The sequence below is a fragment of the Aspergillus eucalypticola genome (assembly GCF_003184535.1).
Source record: "Aspergillus eucalypticola CBS 122712 chromosome Unknown BO83scaffold_13, whole genome shotgun sequence".
NCBI lineage: Eukaryota > Fungi > Ascomycota > Eurotiomycetes > Eurotiales > Aspergillaceae > Aspergillus > Aspergillus eucalypticola.
The window spans coordinates 712,262-731,765 of NW_020290287.1; the positions used below are offsets into that span (position 1 = coordinate 712,262).

Consider the following 19,504-nt stretch of genomic DNA (forward strand, 5'->3'; position numbering starts at 1 on the left):
AGTCAAATTGTAGGCAGCGAGATAAAGTACCATGCTCATAGCACATGCAGAGTATTAGTATTATCGCTTGGCTGTAATGACCAGTGAATAAGAGGTGAGCGAGTTGCGTGACTTGCAGAGCTACCTCCCAATACACAGAGTAAGTCATCCGTTACACGGTAGCATCCTCGGATGGGATGTTTCAGGAGCTGACCAAAAATAATACTAATGCCATGTGACTAGTCCGTCAATTCATTGTATTGCTAGGTATTCATTAATGATAAGATGCTCCATACGGTCAGTAGCGTAAGTAGAGGCAAATGATAATACATGACACGCTGTTTCCACATCAGGAAACATGGCGGTAGAACGTAACGATAGGCTCAAAGATAGGCAGGAAGCTCCTATCCAGCATCTTCGTCAACATCATCGCTGTCGACATCACTCTCTTCCGTGGAATCAGCTGGGGCCCATTTCCCCAGGAAACCTTCATCTCTAACAGGGTCTTGGAGCGCCATATGATGTGACTTGGCCCACTCAAGAATCTTAGACTTCCGAATCAACAAGGGCTCCTCTGCGCCCGATCCAGCCTCGCCAGATGAATCCTTTGTCCGGCGCTTTTTAGCAGGCGTCGCAGGCTCAACGGCCCCCAGGCCTTGAAGAGCGGTGACAACATCCTCAGGCAACATCCCCGTCGCCAGACCAATGTCCTGCACTGTCATGAGCTCGTGGGTATGTTTTCGTTTGGACGTCTTCGGAGACTTCTGCTTCAGTGGCACGGAGGAGCCCGACGCCGCCTCTGCTTCCTTCGGTTTGCCGCCCCGTAACAATAGATACCTGGCTATTCGTTCCTGCCAAAACCGAGTATAACTTCTATGGCCCATCTCACTGAGCGGCCGTTCCGGACCCCCTATGAGACCACTATCACTCTCCCAGGAACTGATCTTGTAACTCACGCCCATCAACAGCTTTCCAAGCTGCTTATGCTGGTAGGGCGGGAAGACGAGGATACACGCGAGATTGTTCGCATCCCAGGAGAGCTTCTCTTTCGAGAAGAATCCCAAGACGTAGTAATTCTCGGGGTCATTGGGATCGGTGAAGACGAGAAGGTAGTAGAGGAAGGAGACGACATCGTAAAAGACGGACTTGTGATCGAGGAAGAGCTTGGCGAACAAGGAAAGGTTTTGCGCGTATAGTTTGTGACATTCACCGTCTAGCTCCCACACGGAGTATCCGCCATGATCGTAGACTTTCGTTCCGGGAGGTGTTGTCCGGTGTTGGCAAAGTCGCGTATGTTGCGCGTAGGCGTGGACGTCGCACGAGTACCGGAAGCACCAACGACAGACGTACAACCGGTCTGTGTCTTTATTGACGAGATCTTCCGGATAGATGGACTGATACCATGTTGGGAAAAGGAGGTCACCCAGTACGACGTGCTTGACGTTACGGTCGGTGGAGGATGGTTCGGTGCGCGACACAGGTTCACTGGGAGCCATTGGAGACGGGGAGGGAAGGGAAAACGATCAGGACTAGTAGCTAGGAACGAATGGCGTCAATTCGCGGCTTATTTCTTCTTCCTTCCCCCTTAATGATGAATTGATGATAATCGTGGGGGGCGGACGCGTTTCTGTGGAGATGCCAGCCATCTGTGACGGCGGCTTGTAGTAGGTCCTGGACACCCTTTTTTTTTCGCTCTCTCCTCCCTTACGCTGGTTGCTTTGGATAGGCCGGGCGGGAGGAATTAGCCTAAAAGAGTCCGGAAAGGCAGTACAGCTTACTTGCATATTTTCTGCTTACTATGGAGAGAAAGAAGGAACCAGCAAAGGAAAGGCGGAGGGATTATCGGGGTGCCTTGAATACAATCAATTTGTTTAGCTGTTTAGCTAGTATATGATACGCTCAAGCTCTTCTTTTCCCTCTCACTCTAAAGAGACACTTGCTGCAGTCGTCACTAGATTAGATTTTGGTATAGAGGATACGTAGGACCTCCATCCACCTGCGGATTCCTTCCCGTCAAATTAAACCAGTCAGACCAGTTGGACCGGGTCAGTTGATCTCCGTCACCATCCAATCATATTACCGCCGCGCGGGGAGAAAGAACAAGCTTGACTGCAACTAGTTTCGTTGCTGAGAGAGTCTTAGAAGAGTCTTGGAGTTCTTGGGATGTTTGGAGAGGATCCCAGACTAACTAACGAACTAACCTTCTTATCGTCTCTTATTGACGGATTACTTTACAACTGAAAGTACTTTGGCTGACTAGATCTCTCCTCATCCACCCAACCTCATTCCTTCATATATAGGTCAAATATCTCCTTCAATATCTGGTTGCCTGGACCCCTAACCTTTTCCTGTGCCTTCCCTTCCCGTTACACTGCAGCTGACCTTCGTATGACGATGGTCGGCTTCCTCTTGCGGAATCTTGTTGTCTGAACTGAGGCGAAAAGACGATCCAACACCGAAACTAAAGCTGTTGTTCCCATAGGCAGCAGCAATAGTGACGACGACCGCCGCCTGCCAGCCTTTGTTTCCACCCCCCCTCCTCCCTCCTTATCGCCGCTCCCCCCGGGGTTCAGACAGACCCTTATCCTACGGCCTAGATTCCTGTCAAGCTTGATTCCTTTTCTTTCTTGCTGATCGCCAGCCAGCTTACCGTTCCTTTCTGGTCTATCTGAGTCCTTCGACTAGCTTCTTTCTTTACCAGCATCGTCTGCGTGCTGCGTGGTTCATCATTCATCGTCTTCTCTTGGCTTCATAACGGTCTGGGAGCGGAACTTTGCTCTTCCGCGACCGTTGTGTTTTATCGCCGAAGATGTTGAAACCGTTCCAGATCAGAGATCTTCATGGATCTCCATCACATACATCTGCAGAGGTGCCCTCGGCATCCACTCAACCCTTGACAAGGGAACCATCATCACCTAGAGCTCGTCGGGGAATCGTGCAGCTGTCTGCTCCTCAATATGATGGTCTTGCATCGAATCACCCGCGGGCACGGTTGACTTATGTTGATGACGATGATGGGGAGATCATCACTGTATGTCTTATCGCATATACTTGCGTCGTTTTGGTACTAATAGGTCTTCACAGGTTGGATCGTCTCTCGAACTCTCCCAACGCCTCGATGAGCCTATTGACCTTGCGCACGACCCGATGCCGCAGGAAGCCACCGAACCCATGCACCTCTTCGATATTCGACGCTCGAACTCAATAACCGAATTGTGGAAGAAGTTCCAGATAAAGCAAGATGGCAAGGATGCGGACAACCGCGCTGGATCATCAACTGTGGACGCCCCGGCTGCTAGCACTTCAGCAGAAGTACGGTCAGGTACTGAGCAAGAGAACGTTGAAGCTACGAAGAACGACGACACAGCATCACTCATGGCCGCCTTTGAGGCTGAGATGGCCAAGATTCTCGATGCTTCTAGGAATATACAAGAAAATAACACTTCGGAAGAACCTTCAGCTCCCGCTCAGGAGCCAGCAGGAACTCCAAGGGGCAGGACTCCAAATCCCACGGATGCATTTACTCATGCAATGCGGAACCTGCTCAACGGGGCCGAGTTGCTCAGTTCTGGGGTGAGATCAAGTATCCCCGAGATTGAACGGCAGCTGGAGAACGCTCAGAGGGCCCTTCCTGGAAATGTTGGGTCCTCGGTACAAGGTGCTCTTGCGAGTTTGGAAGCCCAGATGAGACAGCTTACCGGCTCTATCAACCATACCGTTGGTGGTGCGTCGACAGGGAACATTCTCCAGGGAGAACTCCCCACAGCCGCTGGCACTGTGGACAGTCTGCGTGCAATGGCCTCGGAACTTGGAAATGTAGGGCATACTCTTTTCGAAGCATTTGAGTCGGAGTTTGGCTGCACTCGAACAGGTGGTCAACCCCAGGCTTCCTCTGAACAACGTCCAGATGGCCCCCATCCCGACCATGCTGAACCCTCCAGGCCATCTGGTGCCACTGCAGTTAATAGTGTTGTGCCCGATGTGGTGGACCAGCCAACTCAGGATCGGGATCTGGGAAGCCACGAGACAAAATCCGGTGAAAAAAAGTCGGGACCAGAATCAGACCTTAAACCTGGCTCCAAGAAAGCTGCAGAGGCGGACGGACCGACTCAACCAGGCGGTCCTGACCAGGCGCAGCCAGATGCACCTTCATACGTGCCTCATGCCCCTCATGGACGTCACGGCCCTTTTGCTTTCACACCCTACTTTCAACCACCACCGCCCCCTCCTCCACCGCATCCTCATCCCCATCACCATTATCCGCCTCCGCCTCCACCTCCTTCTTTTTTCGGTCTACCCCCTCATCTCTTCCACCAGCCCTTCCCAGTTCCACCGCCGCCTCCTTTCTGGCCGACACCCGAAAATATTAATCATCCTCACTTCTCTGCTGGGCCGGAGGTTCCTCGTCCACAACCCACGAGTACTCATGCACATCCCTCCCAACACACGCACCGACGTTGGCATCCACACACCGCATACAACTGTCGCCGTGGCCGCGCTCCCATTAGTCGCCAACATACTCATGAACAAGATCGTGGTGGGACCAACGATGTACCATCACCTGGCCGCGATGCTACGCCGACAGAGACACAAAGCTCCACTAACACATCATTGTTCGTCGGCAATGTGGGCTTCAATGTTAGCGAGAAGATGATCCGCGACGTTTTTGCCTCCAGGGGTTTTCTCGTAGATGTACATCTGCCTCTTGATGTTGGGACCGAGAAGCATGCTGGATTTGGCTACTTATCCTTCCCATCTGTCCCTGCGGCAAAGGCGGCCCTGGAGGCCTTGCAGGGGACGCATATTGATGGGCATGCAATTAACCTGGAATTCAGTGAGCAGACCCCGGTCACCAGGCTGCACCCTGAGGAACCTTTTCCTCAAGCAACTTCAGACGGTCCAATGCCTGCTGTTAGTGAGCGAAAGTCCATTCCATCTGAGCTTCAAGGATCTACAGCTACGCCCGCCAAGTTGGAGAAGACATCACTTAGTAACCAAGATGATTCCAAATCGCTCGGCGGTAAACGTGCCGTCCCTTTGACCGTGGCGGACTTGTGTTCCAATGATAATCGCAATCCGGGCAACACAGCCTCTCCCAATAGTCTGGAAGACTCGTCCTTGGGGGATTCCACGCGGCTCAATTCACTCTACCCGTCTCTCTTGCCTGAAGGTGTCCCCAAGTCGGGGCCTTCTGAGCCCGTGAGTCCTGAATTTGATCGGATCCCCGAGCTTACGCGTGAATTGGAAGAGTGCCGCTTTCCCCCGGTCTCACAGCTCGAAGCGCACTTTTTGGCTGAGCAGCAGAAGGAAGCGGCTTCATCCAGCGCACAGACGGGGTCTGACGGTAAAGCACCAGAAGCCAGAAACTTGAACGGCGATGCGGCGCTGCAGGGGCTTCCCGGCACGTTCCCGCAGGAGGTCCGTGAGAACTCGTCGGCACGGCCTGGACAGTTCTCAGAGACCCGTAATCTGCATGGTGTGCATGACCATGAGGAATCATCTTTTGGCCCTCGCCGCCACGTTAGACGTTGGAAGAGCCAGCGACCCCGCTCTGCTTGGCAAGATGACTTCTCGGGGTGGGACGCCCCTCGCGGCATATTCGGCTGGAGACCGGAAGGACGTCATCGTCACCGCGGTGGACGTCGGAACAGCTTTGAAACCCCTTCTTCCGAGACTCAGACAATCAATCCCGATGTCAGGCAACGCGACATTGACGACTGCGTCTCTACCTTGGTGAGTTTGGGATATGGCGGCGCAAGCGATGGTGGCCATCAACGAATCGCGATTTATGCTGCGGCCGCAGACGGCAGGGTATCAGATGCGATTGAAATGATTGAGGAAGAACGCAAGGCATACGAACAACAGGGATCGACGATGTGATGACCAACTTGGTAATAATACTTCTTTTCTTACAACTTGATATGACCCAGACTCGTTGTGATCCAAATAGCTGTGGACTTTACGGTCTGTTCTGAGACTGATACTGCTGGAATGCATGTGCTTTGGGCGGATTACGCTACATATTCCCTACTCCATCGCTAAATCAGAAAAGTGACTATATTCAATCGTATATGGCTTAAACGTAGAGCTGCTCGTAGCTGTCCGTTGCACGGAACAACATAGAGGGTCAGCGATAAGTGAGCGGCTTATCGCGTGCGGCTTGCGGAGCTGAATCATCGATCGGCCCGGCGCACTTCTTCCACGCCGATGCACACCCGCGATACTTTCTCCAATCTAATCTTTCTGGCCCGCGCGACTTCTTCCCATTGATTCGAAGAGATGCTGACATGGCGGCGGACGTTCGCCACATCGGTTGCGCGACTGAACAATAGGCCAGCAGCAAAGAGCGCCGGCTCCACGCTTCTCCGCTGCGCCCAGGTCCTCGAGCAGAGTCAGAAGGGATCTAGTCTGGAGGACCAGGAGATCCAATTGAACGGGTTCATTCGATCAGTTCGCAAGCAGAAGCGTTTTGCTTTTGCAGAGATTTCCGATGGCTCGACAGTCAAGCCTTTGCAGGCTATCCTGAATCCCTCCCAGGCTGCCGAGTACGTGCTCCGCGGTCCCGAAATCTTTCACCAAGACCCTAGATACTGACGGTCGCTCGCACGCTCTCCAGACTATCTACCGGAACAGCTGCGGAAATATCAGGAGTATGGAAGGCATGTCCGCCAGGCAAGGAGCAGACACATGAGCTGCAGGCCACCTCTGTGAACATCGTGGGAAAGACCGACCCCGAGGTAGGATCCTCTCGTCCTCATTTACAGACGTATACTAACTCACAATCATTCTTACATAGACCTACCCTATCCAAAAGAAATACCATAGTCCCGAATTCCTCCGTCAAATCCCCCACCTACGCCTTCGCACGCCCTTCAATTCCCTCCTCTCGCGATTCAGATCAGAATGCCTATACCAACTCGGAAATGTGTTTCGGCACGCCCCCAACGGCGGCTTCGTCCAGGTGCACCCGCCGCTAATCACATCGTCGGACTGCGAAGGAGCGGGGGAAACATTCACAGTGCTACCGCGTGAGGCTGTAGGGACAACGCCAGCCGATGGCGACCACTTCTTCCGCGCTCCCAAGTACCTCACGGTATCATCACAGCTGCATCTGGAAGCATACGCTGCGGAGCTAGGAAACGTATGGACCATGTCACCCATGTTCCGGGCGGAGAAGAGCGACACGCCGCGTCATCTCAGCGAGTTCTACATGTTAGAAGCAGAGGCAAACTTCATGAACGACCTGGATACCCTCACGGACCTCGTCGAGTACCTTCTCCGCGACCTAACCCGTCGCCTCTACGACACGCCCGTCGGACAGGAAATCCTCACCACCAAACGCCCCGGCGAATCCAGCTCGGAGGAATCGGCAACAACCATAGACCCTGCTGACCTTCGCCAACGGTGGCAGGACATGATCGACGGGCCCAAATGGCGACGCATGACATACACCGAAGCGATCGAGCTCCTCCAAGACGCCGTCGCCAAGGACTCCGCCACCTTCGAGTACCCCCCAACGTGGGAGGGCGGTCTTCAACTCGAACACGAGAAATACATCGTTGACGTGCTCAACCACGGGCACCCGGTCTTCGTAACCGACTATCCCAAGCCAATCAAACCCTTCTACATGGCCCCGTCGCACGCATCAGCGGCCACCACCCACGGTGAAACAGTCGCCTGCTTTGACCTTCTCCTACCAGAGGTCAGCGAAGTAGCTGGCGGCTCACTCCGCGAGCACCGCCTCCCAGAGATCATCCAGAACATGCGCCAACATGGTTTGATCAAGAACCTTGCCGCATCGAATGACGGCACTGACACAGCCACGCCCACCTCCCATCAAGCAGAAGAGTTGTACCCTCATCTCCTCCCCGGCGAAGATCTAGGCCATCTCCAATGGTACGCCGACCTCCGTCGATGGGGTACTGCGCCGCACGGAGGCTTCGGACTCGGGTTCGATCGTTTCCTGGGGTATTTGGCTGGCGTGTCCAGTGTTAGAGATATTGTCGCGTTCCCTAGATACTTCGGTCGGGCGGATTGCTAGATCAGGATGAGACAAGGCGAGACATGTATATTATCATCACCATTTACTCGAAAAAATAAAATGTATTATAGTTTCTAAAATCTCACATTGTAACATACACCAGTAACCAGTAACCAGTCATCTACTAGCCAATGTAAGTAACAAAGTAACCAACAATCAAAAGCATAAGCATCAGCATAGTAAGCAATCAATCAAACAGTAGTTAATCAGTCCAGTCCAACACCACACACACACCCCCAAGGCTTAGCACCCCAGCACACCCTACACAGCCATCACACTATACCTTGTTCACTACCTACTTAGGTACTAGCTAAACCAATTCACCACCTATACTAGTGACAGTTATCCCCAACATAATAACAACCTCCCTACTAGTTACCCCGTAATCAATCATGCCTACTCAGGTAACTAGTTCATTCCATCACAGCCCCCTCTCCTCTCCTCCCCTCCCCTCCCAGACAAATAACCTGAAACTAGACCATGCATTAGCTAGATGAACTACTGTAAGTAAGCACACCAAGCCACAATAGAACTACTACCCGTAGTAACCAGGCAGGCAACTTTGGATATGACAGTCAAGTTAAGTTACCGGTAACAGTTAACTAGTTAGTTAACTGTTACGACTTGAGAGTAAGCACTAAGGAAAATTAAATCAATACATTGATGTTGGGATAACTTCAGCGAATGCATGCTTACTTGTTTGGTAAATTAAGTTGACTAAATGATTATAGTTAACTATTATGTATGAGTGAGTGTGTATGTATGTATGTAAGTACTAGTACTGTGGTATAAAATATATGGTAGGGCAGACTTTTACTCTGTGTATATTTTGTCCATACTACTGTGGAAATAATGAATAGTAGGAACTGCTAAGTAAATAGAATTAATAAGTTTGATGAGATAGATACTCATGAGTGTTACTATTACTATATTAAGAGACCACACCGGCTAAGATATATTCCTATTTCATCAAGTTCATATTCTATATATATACTAGGTAACATGATCATAGTGCAATAACTAGTAGTTACTTACTATTTAATATATGGAGTAGTAGGGACATGTGGAAATTGAACGGGCTTTATGTTATTTTATGTTATGTTATGCATGCATGCATGGTTCGAACTGTACCTAGTTATGTATATATAGTATATTCCCGAGTCTAACGTATTGTATTATTTTCAAATCATTACAAACGAAAGTTAGTAGAAGAGGCACAACTCTAGGCCGAATTCGTAGTAGATGCTTAACAAACTTATTATAGATTCAGGGGAAGACAAGACGGCCGTTGACGCCAAGTCAGTAGAACAATAGATAGGGGTTAGAAGTATATATGCGATGTGGGTACATTCAAGCCAGTGTAGCTGCCAAGCAGAGTATCTCTGATCATCCGCTTAGTAATATATCTGAATCGATTGAGTATACGTAGTAAACTCAAACTAGGGGTTAGTTATTTATGTAAATAGTATCTTGTGGTCTACGTAGTGTCCGGCAATAGCATCGGATCTCTTAACAACCGGAGCATATCTTCACTCCGGAGATGAATCTGCACATCCACACCATGCTCCGTCCAAGCCGACGGAACGCGGCAGTGCCTGACCTCCGACTCCCGATCGGATGCCGACGGCGACGGCGGTGCCTCTTTGATCAAGACGAGGCCATCGAGATTGGCGAGGATACCATCCGCGTAGCGAGCCGAGGAAGAAGAAAGTGGACCCAACCCAAAATTCACATCATACAGCCCTGCGCACGCCCACGTCGTCGCCATAACGTGCCGAGAACCCAGAAATCCCTGCCAAATGCGTTGCGGAGACGTTTCGTATGCCAGACGGTGGAGGTGGGCAGCCAAGCGGGCCGGATGATTCTTCAGCTGAAGAAGAGTTTGGCGGATGCGGTGCGCGATGGGCGGAAGTACGGCAGTTTCCTTGCCGTCCGAGTTTGCAGTCGTCGTCAGTTCCGCCCCAGCCATCTCCACATTAACCATCACGGAAAGCGACCCCATAAAGGCATCGCTCAGATGAAACGCCGGTCGGCACCCGTACGCCAGGTCGCAGTGGACCGGCCCGGGGTCGTGTTGCATCTTCCGAGCTCGGTTGATGCTTGACCATATATGTGCCAGAATGGCATCGTGTCGACTCAGTCGATCAGTCTTTGCGGTTGTGGAGGATGCGCTGTTGGCTTGCGTCCAGATCTTCTCGACCTGCTCGCGACTCAAGTGCACGATGTAATGAGACACCGGCGCTTTCGTGTCCCATTCTGACCATGGTATTTGTTTCCCCGCTGGGGGAATGTCCTGGTTCCGGAAAGCTTCAGGGATGCGTGTCTTCAGAGGAGAGTCAGGGGGCACGTTCCACCAGTCATAGCGATGAAACGGTAGACTTTTGGTCTGTTCGATGATCGACTCGTCCGGTGTAGCAGCATTGATGTCCCCTGCTGCTGCTTCGTCGAGTCGCGCCGGTTCAAATAAAGGTTTCAAGACTGCTGTAGGCTCGCACAGTAACGCAGAACGGCTAACACTTGCCCAGTCTTTGACGAAGTGAAAAAGTGACTGCGCATCCGCTAAAGGATGAGCTATTTTGACTGCTAGGGCAAACCCTCCACAGGCCAATTCCGTGACTTGAATGGCCATGACCGGAGGGGTAATATCTGCATTGTCGACAATAGGTTGCTTGAGCGGGTTCGCCAAGCAAGTCTTTGGGACAAACTTCGATAAAGCCACCTTTTCCTGATTCCAGAGAGGCTGAGATGTCGTACGAGAGGAAGGACAGAGACCATCGAGAGTATCAGCTGCACGTGCAGTGACGAACTCCACGCCTGGGTCAGTCCGCGTGCCATAATGGACATACACCCGGCCAAAACGGCGGGCATGAGGCGCCAGCCGATCTTGATCAGCACGCACAGGGCCATCCACCGAGTCAACGGCCTTAATCAAGCCACACCATTGAGGATAAGCATCCAGCGTGATCCTGAGAAATTGACGGAGGTGGTTCACCAAATTGCCGCGGTTTTGCTGCTCACACTCAAAGAGCCAAACAGCGCTTGCATCCAAGAAGTCTACCGTGGTGGCATCCAGTAAAGACAAGGCAACGATGCAATCCGAGTTAGCTTCCTTGTTTGGAAACAGTCTCTCGGAATGCAGGATCGACGGATCAGAGGTTGACATCGGAGGCGTAGTATCGCGCAAAATAGCCCTTCAATCACTGCCAGAAAAACAAGGCAAAGATGGTTAACTTTTTGGTAGATGGCTGATCTGGCTGGCAGCCAATACCAATCCTATTTGTAAGTATAGTATAGAAGAGCATGTTTTTCTCGCATCGTCCCGTCCCTTCTTGACTGTAGAAAGCAGCATCATTATGTCTCATGGCCAACTTCTTCCGGATAGTTTGTGTATAGTTCCTAACTGATTAGGTAGAGATAAGCCCATCAGTATATGTCCCTGTCATCATGAGTCATCATTATCCATGGATGAATGTATGAACGGGCACCGCAAGGAGGTGTAGCCAAGCGCCCAACGAGACACACTGATTCGTGGAATGCTCGAGACTTCATTTAGTGGCTTGAAGGCAATCAATCCAGGGCAGTAGTTCCGGCGCCAGCAACGGCGTACCGGCGTTCCAGCTTTCTAATTAGTTTACCTAGTGATCGAATGACTTCGTTGTGGAGTGGCAAGTAAGACGACGGAGGCACTAAGTCTAAACCACCATTGTGATGACTTTTAGTCAATGGTGTGATAAGTTGAATGATCACATACTGGCCCAGACTTGATGGATGGCTTGTTGGAATGTATCACCAAGATTGTTTTGTTTGTGGGTAGCATGGAGGGTAGATTGGCACGTGAACAACATAGACTACGCACGGGGAGCGGCGAGAATAGCGGTGAGATACTGCCATGGATGGCAGGCCCTGCTGGCCCTCACGTGTCAAACTTACGATACCGTCTGTACTGTCTAAGATTAGTTACCCAAGGTGTGTAAGGAAGAAAGACAAGAAAACGAAAGAAACGCCCAGCAACTCAAATTAGCTCAAAGAAGTCATCATCATCAAAGGGAGAGAGGGGGCAAAAAACCTTGGCTCCATCTGATGGATCATGGAACGACTGACAATCTATCTGTTTACGGAGAACTTTGTGTGTCCGGCTGCCGACATGAATGCTCTCACATATTGAGTACACGCACACAGGGTGGGCTCATACATTATCTGCGCAAAGTGGATCTCTATCGGACTATCCGGAGGAAGCATGTTCTGTTCCGCGCCGAAGTTCATTCAATTCTTCGTCGATGATTCGGTTTCTGGAAGGTCACCGCGATTACCTACACGTCTCAGGGATGTGGCGGATGATTGGATCCGGGAGCTGCGGATAGGTGTGAAACCCATCCACACCCTCAGCGCCATTTGGGTCCCCTTTCAATCGAAATCGTTGCCTAGTGCTCCGTACCCAGGAATCAGGAACAGAAGGGAAGAAGAGGGGGGAAAGCCTAACTAACCGACTTACCTGGGCGCTGGATTCTGGACGGGGTCCACACCGAACGGATACTTTATTCCCTCCAAGCTGCGGTCTGGGCGGAGCCTCGCTACGCCGGTTGCCCAAATCAGGATGGCAGCGATCCACTTCGTTTACGATGGTCGCGAGAGAAAAGGGTCGTCGGGCGGTTTCAGACGGAAAGCTTCAACTATTGGGCTGAACAGGCGAAATGACTGGATGGATCGTTTAATATCGGCACGAGACAGCGCTGAACAGGGTCAGCATCCATCGTGGGGGGGTCCGTTCGAAGAACGGATGCTCCAGTTTAGGGAATATAGTTACTAATATACTTCCACCGAAAAAAGTCGTGGTCAAGTAAGCGTTGGGAAATAAAGACTTGAAAGACGAGGAGGAAGGAATCCATGGCTGATGGGCTTAATCCTGCTGAGCACTTCGTACGTAGCCAGTATTACTTTGTATTCCCTTTAGTCAAACTGCGGAGGAATACCACGCGGGGGGGCGAATGCCAAGTTGCCAACCTTACTGGTGTTAAGCATATTCTCTCGGCCTTTGTCCGGCGCCAGACCAGCAGGGCACTATTTCGGAGTATGAGCGTAAAACTGACATGGATGGAGTATGGACGACTGATGATCGATCCTCTGGCCCTTTTTGCCTAGACTGGGGACCGTGGATCACCCTCGCTCGTATCGGCTGGCTTGCTCGGCAACTTGACTCAGATGAGGACACCTGTACTTCTTCGTCCAGCTCTCTGCTCTTCCGGTGGTTTTGCGCCCTCTCTGGTGTGGTCATTACATAATCGGTCCGGTATTTCCGTGGGGACCGGATTCAGATTGAAAAAGGCAGGTCGGCTGCCATGGCCGAATCCCGGACAAAAAGGGTGAAGGATGCGAGAATTAATAAAAATAGCCCCCCAGTAAATTTGCAGTGGCTCGGCGACATCAGATGGATAGTTAGATGATAGCCACGACGGAGTTAGCCGCCAGTCTCCCTTGCCATATGTGATATGACACGGACTAAAAATTGCTTTCAGATTAGGCTGATTTCCAATACCGTATGAGGGAAGGGGTTGTTTCTAAGTAACTTAAGTAGGTAAGACGATGAACTCTTGCTGGGTGGTGTAAGGAGAAAGGGCGTGTGTGAATGGATGGAAAGGGTCAGTTGCTGTGCTCGGGGAAATACCAATTAGGTAACTTAGTAGATAGGACTCTGTTACTTAGTACATACACCATGTAAAAGACCAGATCACAGGGCAAGACAGGCTAAGCCTTGGCTATCTGGTAATCGAGGGTCCAGTCGGAAAACTCGTGTTACATCGACTTTTGCTGAACCAAAACGAAGTAGTCAGCGGGGATGGATGGCTTGGCTCTGCAGCGCTTTGACGCTTGGGCCTGGTCAGGGATAGCGATCCTCGGCTACGGAGGTCTGATACGCTGCCACGGAGGCGGCCAATTAGTCAAATCGCTCATGGAAATCTCCCAATCTGGTAATTCATCTCCATTCGCGTGGCGGATGGAGAGCGACAAGGGAGAGGGGGGGGGGGGTGGAAGCCTTCACACTAACTAAGCAATAGTCGCCCGACTAGGGCTGCAACGGTGGGCGCCTAGAGCACGCTTGGTTTGGAGTTATTGAAGTAAGCCAGCCATTTATGCTCATTCTTTCGTCGTCTTAGCTTATCAGCCTTGGGGCTTGGGGCTTGGAAGAAAGGAAAAAGTGCGCACAGCTCGGGTAGTCTGTTTGTCTTTCCCTTGTCTGTAGGTCAAAAAATGACTAGGCTGTAGGCACACACCCTTATCTTCTCCGTACCTTAACCTAATTCAAACAGGCTATGATCGATCATTCATGCAACTTGAGAGGGGAGGAAGAGGGAGGGAGGGGGGATGATCTCCATCAGCAATGTCTGCGTCGGGTAGTTGATCTGCGAGTGCGACAATGAAAGTAGGCTTACAGACATGGCAGTACTACAAGACCAACCAACAGAAGAGAAGTCAATCAATAGCTTTGACAGCAACAGCAACAGCAACAATTAAATGCCACTGCCACTGCCATAGCAATAGCAAACAACAGGCTCCATTTTGTCTGGAAAAAATTCTTGCATATCAGTTACATTGAAATAGATTAAAGCGCTATAACATTGAACAAAATAAAATAAAATACAGCCACCCCCCACGTCCACCCACAAGCCCACCATCAAAGTCCAAGCGCGTCATCCAACACGATGACACCTTAATTTAATTATCCAGAATAGTTGACTACGCGACTGTCAAATAAAAAGTAAGCAACAAAATAAATGAATCAAAGTGTCAATCTCTTACATGCATACAAATCACACCGGCCAAACCCAACTTTCGCAATTATTGAGAAAACACGGATGAACGGAATGATAAGCCTGACTATCTTTCCCACCCACCATTTCTCCCAGTAAGAGAGAGAGGAAGAATAATCTACCTTAAACCAATTATGCTAGTGGAGATAAGCCCGTGCGACGTTTCACAAAATGGCTGCTCCTCTTCTCCTGTTTCTGTTTACTTATACACACACCCTCTAACCCCCTTGGCATTTCAGAAACCTTTTCCGAATCAAGGGTTGCATTGGAGCATAACCGAGCCCAAGCAGTAGGTAGTAGTAGTAGCCTAAGGAGTAAATCCAGGCATACATACATACATGCATACATTGGTAGTAACTATAAAAAATCTTGACTCACAAAAATTCCCAGAAAGCAAGTTTGTTCTTGTGTGACGTGAGTTTATGCAAGGGAACTCAGGGGAGATAAAAGAAAAAAAAGAGCAGAAAAGAAATAAATTAAATCAGAATATTTGTATTGATCACACTGACAGATTTTTTTCGGTATCATACTAGAGAAATAGACACGATAAATAGATTAAGTAGGTACGGAAAGGGCGTTTGCCTAACACAGGCTACTACAAGTATGATAACTTTAAAAGGCTACAGAGAACATATAGAATTATCTTGAATCAGACAGGTCTCAATGATTAGCGACTCATTGCGCATTTGTCCGGAACGCATAGCGTCCCTACTAACCTACGTAAATAGTTAGTATTGCTGGTTCCAGGTTGATCCAAACCATGTCACCCAGTACCTCGCTTGCCTGGTAAGTAAGTTGATGGCGAACTGGAAGGAGAATTAACTTCAAAGCTCCTCCCCGATCAGCGAACCTTCTACTACCCTACCACACTACGTACATATATATTACTCAACTCAATTACTTCACTAGTAGATACATCCTCTACAGCAATAGTCCAGTTCAGCTAAACCCACGGACGGAGTAACTAAAACGCAAGAACCACAGAAACGCAGGCAACACAGGCACACACACACACACACACACACACACACACTCTCTCTCTCTCTCTCTCTCTCTCTCTCTCTCTCAGACAAGCCCTGTCCGAAACATATGGAATCAGTCACAGTAGATCAGTGAAACAATCCACACTAGTTATTTAGTCTAGTCTAGTCTTTTGGCTTTTTTTTGAGTCGCGCTCGAAGTCCGATTGGTCGCAGATGGTGAATGAGGTTCAGTCGACTCACACACTTAAGGTGTCATGGTACCTTGGGTATGACCATAAACAAGGTTTCTTGTCCACATTACACACACGGTTAATATCCCTCGCCTGGGAGGCGAAAAAGCTTGATTGTATCGCCAACTAACTGTCCGTGACACGTTGGGTGGGGAGGGGGGAGGGGAAGGGGGGAGCGTTTGTTGTTTGGTTCCATACACCTATTTAACTTAGATATGTGGGAACTCTTGTTCTCTGTGTATCTAGACGGTCTCCCCGGACTGGCATGATCGTTAGTTGTATGAGTGAGGGAGGAGGGAGGCAGATTCCAGTGGTACGGGCAAATACCGTTTTAAGAGTGTGAAGAAAAGGAAAGGAAGAAAGAGTAAAAACAAATAGTAAAAGGAAAAGAATAATAACATTCTTCTGCCTTCTGACATCATTGTTCAACAAATTATCGACAGGTTCGCTGCACTAACCCTCCAGCCAGCCCAAGGAAAGACGATCTGCTCAGAATGTATGGATGGATGGATGTATGTAAGTGAGTGTGTACATAGATACAGAGTACACACCCGCTGATCTATTTTCAGATAGGTATGGTGGTACTCCGGACTCTCCGCATCGCCTTGCATACATGGGTGGAGAGACAGAAAAGAAAAGTAAAGAAGGAAAGCAGAAGAGGGGCGAGCAATTGCAAAAAAACAAGGCTATGCAGGTGATATGTAGGTGCTATAGCTATTGTCCGCCATAGGCGCCAGAGTGGGATGGGAGACGTCGGAAATCGAATCGGGTGTTGCGTTGGATCTAGCAAGGTGAGTGAGTGAGTGACACCCTACTCCTTCGCTAAACTAGGAGTTTGAGCATCCAGACGGAGAACATACATTAGTGTGAGTCCCACAACATGATGGCAGGGTGTACACACATTACATTATGTATACTAAACCTATCCCATACTTGGGTTGTTGTAGCACTGAACACAAGGTGCAGCAAGCTAGCTAGCTACCTAGTACCAAACTAATCTACATACCACCGGTTCGTATCTTGGATGGGTTTGTGATTCCTGCATAGGTAGTATAAGTGTTACCCAACGACTTATTGCGTGAATAATTAAGACGACCACACTTTGGCCCCAAACAAACACACAGTACTACTGCAACTGGTAACTTGCAGTTAGATAATGTAGACAGGTCTTTTCATAATCCAAGTATAACATCAGCCTGCACTACTGTACTACTTTCTTACTGACTTACTACGCCAACTGCCTTGTGAAGTGTGATACGCCGTACCTTGCACCGGATGGGGGTCGTCGAAAAATTAATCTAAATTAATAACAACAGTCGCATCCTTCATCGAAGAAAGTCTTGTTTTCTTTTATCTCCTATTTGCCCCATGTGAGACATCAGCTGCAACCCAGCCCAGCCCTGTAAGTACTAGTATAGCTTAGTGTCAGCAGCAACTCCTGACTAGTTACCAAACACACCACCCCGCTAGAATCGCTTGGCCCGAATTATTTACGCATCCTGATGTGGGCCAGCCAAGGAGGGCCAAGAAAACCGGCCAGGATGCGACCGACTTTGTTGGCGATACGCTTATCCTGAACGCTAGTCGGTAGTACGGCTACGCTATAGTTCCAGGAGTTAGTGGTGATGGCGCTGCTGGTAGTCAGTCCAACTACTAGTTAGTAGTTAGTTGTGGTTGGGCCCTTGTAAGCTGTAACGTATCTATCTCACACCCCCTCCTCTTGACATTCCCATCAACTATGAAGTTGTTTGTACAGAGTAAATAAGTAGCCACATGGGAAGCGCCCGAATGGGTGAAACTTCCTTTTTCGTCCATGTTTCAGTATGTATTTCTTTTTTTTACCGTTGCTTTTATTATTATTATTATTATTATTATTCCATTTTTCCGATTCGATTTAATTCACTATCGTGATAAAGAAAAAGAAAAGGTAATAATTTAGTAGCCTAGCCGGCTTGGTCGGACACTTTCTCTTAGTGTGATTATTTTCGATTCTAATCGATCATGGACCCCATTAGCGCCAAGGTGTAATAAGAAAATGAGAAAGCTGAAGCCTGAAACGGTGGATAACGGATGGTAATGGAAGAAGGCTGTGCAAGACCAGGATACTAACACGTCAAAGCTAAAAGTATTAATTTGATCATCTTTGCCAATGTGGAATGAAGTCAACTAGAGCAGAAGAATGAGAAGAAGGCAAACCTTCAATTTAAATTAAAGTACGGAGTAATTTCAGGCAAAGAATGAAGCAACGGACAAAGCTCGATCCTGGTTGAATTGCGCCCGCAACTTTATCGAGTCTAATCAACGTTACTGGACAATAAGCTCCGGACTATGGGCGACGCGAATTTCCCGGTCAAGCGCCGCCGGGGAGGTAACGCCCGCTGATTGGAGTATGATAAGTCGCGAGCAGATCAGGTATGTTCTGGTCTTACGTGGCCGATTGATTTGCATATGACTGATACTAGACTGGCTTTTTTTTTTAGAGTTCTTCGTTCTTCTCTTTGCCTGTCGGAGTTCCTTGTTCTGCTTTTGGCTGGGTTTCACTTTGCCGCCCGGAGCTGAAGACCTGCCTACCTGAGTAAAGAGAGGCGTTTTTGGGGAGGGGAAGAAAGAGGGAGGGCCCACTATCATACTTATCGGACAGTATGTCATGCGAACCATCACCCCGGATAAGATTTGTCAAGCTTTTCATAGGGAAAGCCTGGATGTTTGGTCCAGCGGATAAATTCTCAGCTGAGAAGGGGGACGCATTTAGCAGGCAAAAAGAATAATCATCTGCCTGGCGTTTATCACTGGTAGGCTCAGTTGATCCCTGCTTGAGACCAGGATAGGTGTTCAGACGCATGGAGGAAGAGGCCTGGGTCCAACGATAGGTTGGAAGTTCTGCCACCCGGAGTTAGAGTCCGAGAAACTCGTTAGTCAGAATGCTTAACATGACCAGCCAGATCACCAATATCGGGCCTATATTGCGACTATCTTTTGACGATATTAGGACTGGTTTTACTGCGGCGACAAAGAAACTGCTAATCAGAGGGGAAAGAAATTCCCCAAGCGGGATCAGGTGCTCGCCCCGATACGAGTACGAATCGCCACAGTGGCTGTTGTCATCTGCCGAGAAGCCGAAAGTCCGAGAGCGCGGAATTAAAGAGTCATAAATGTCAGCGGAAAGGAAATAAAATGTGAAAAGTACAAAGTAAAATAAGAGGACCCGAAAATCCAGTCACGAAGCCTAAACAACGGCAAAACGGCAAAGGCAGGCGAGCCTACAAGGGAGAAAATGTCGTCAGTCTTGGCCCGAAAGGGTCACTTTCGGGCGGAACCGCTGCGTAACCCGGGGATAGTCTAACCCTAAATAATCATAAAAGAAAAATGCGTATCGTATTCCCCGTCCGATACCGATTACGAATCGGGGGCATAGAACAAGGTCTGTGCTAAAGTTCTTCTAGACGATACGGAGGGCCTCCAAAG

At 49.4% G+C, this 19,504-nt stretch overlaps 5 protein-coding genes across 5 annotated transcripts; 2 read left to right on the forward strand and 3 right to left on the reverse strand.

The window, feature by feature from the left end:
- Nucleotides 1-223: 223 nt before the first annotated feature.
- Nucleotides 224-1,824, reverse strand: BO83DRAFT_417514 (putative histone acetyltransferase (MysT1)). The gene has a single exon (XM_025534765.1). It carries the CDS (start codon nt 1,473-1,475, stop codon nt 384-386), a length of 1,092 nt encoding a protein of 363 aa, XP_025387987.1. The 5' UTR covers nt 1,476-1,824; the 3' UTR covers nt 224-383.
- A 964-nt stretch (nt 1,825-2,788) lies between these two features.
- Nucleotides 2,789-5,859, forward strand: BO83DRAFT_399186 (uncharacterized protein; the record flags this gene model as incomplete). Its single annotated transcript, XM_025533305.1, has 2 exons — nt 2,789-3,010; nt 3,064-5,859. 2 exons carry the CDS (start codon nt 2,789-2,791, stop codon nt 5,857-5,859), a joined length of 3,018 nt encoding a protein of 1,005 aa, XP_025387988.1.
- A 371-nt stretch (nt 5,860-6,230) lies between these two features.
- Nucleotides 6,231-8,055, forward strand: BO83DRAFT_417516 (asparagine--tRNA ligase SLM5). Its single transcript, XM_025534766.1, has 3 exons — nt 6,231-6,524; nt 6,596-6,716; nt 6,776-8,055. Exons 1-3 carry the CDS (start codon nt 6,259-6,261, stop codon nt 8,018-8,020), a joined length of 1,632 nt encoding a protein of 543 aa, XP_025387989.1. The 5' UTR covers nt 6,231-6,258; the 3' UTR covers nt 8,021-8,055.
- A 1,286-nt stretch (nt 8,056-9,341) lies between these two features.
- On the reverse strand, nt 9,342-11,483 carry BO83DRAFT_40845 (transferase family protein). Its single transcript, XM_025534044.1, has one exon. The coding sequence runs from the start codon at nt 11,181-11,183 to the stop codon at nt 9,498-9,500; it is 1,686 nt and encodes a 561-aa protein (XP_025387990.1). The 5' UTR covers nt 11,184-11,483; the 3' UTR covers nt 9,342-9,497.
- Nucleotides 11,484-18,184: 6,701 nt separating this feature from the next.
- Nucleotides 18,185-19,200, reverse strand: BO83DRAFT_40942 (uncharacterized protein). The gene has a single exon (XM_025534131.1). It carries the CDS (start codon nt 18,879-18,881, stop codon nt 18,516-18,518), a length of 366 nt encoding a protein of 121 aa, XP_025387991.1. The 5' UTR covers nt 18,882-19,200; the 3' UTR covers nt 18,185-18,515.
- Between the last annotated feature and the right edge of the window lie 304 nt (nt 19,201-19,504).

Excerpts from the sequence above, each read along its gene's own strand:
- BO83DRAFT_417514 (XM_025534765.1), bottom strand. The coding sequence starts at position 1,475 with ATGGCTCCCAGTGAACCTGTGTCGCGCACCGAACCATCCTCCACCGAC.
- BO83DRAFT_40845 (XM_025534044.1), bottom strand. The coding sequence starts at position 11,183 with ATGTCAACCTCTGATCCGTCGATCCTGCATTCCGAGAGACTGTTTCCA.
- BO83DRAFT_40942 (XM_025534131.1), bottom strand. The coding sequence starts at position 18,881 with ATGCGTCTGAACACCTATCCTGGTCTCAAGCAGGGATCAACTGAGCCT.
- BO83DRAFT_417516 (XM_025534766.1), top strand. The coding sequence starts at position 6,259 with ATGCTGACATGGCGGCGGACGTTCGCCACATCGGTTGCGCGACTGAAC. Across the intron at positions 6,525-6,595 it reads AATCCCTCCCAGGCTGCCGA|ACTATCTACCGGAACAGCTG; the intron begins GTACGTGCTCCG and ends CACGCTCTCCAG. Across the intron at positions 6,717-6,775 it reads TGGGAAAGACCGACCCCGAG|ACCTACCCTATCCAAAAGAA; the intron begins GTAGGATCCTCT and ends ATTCTTACATAG.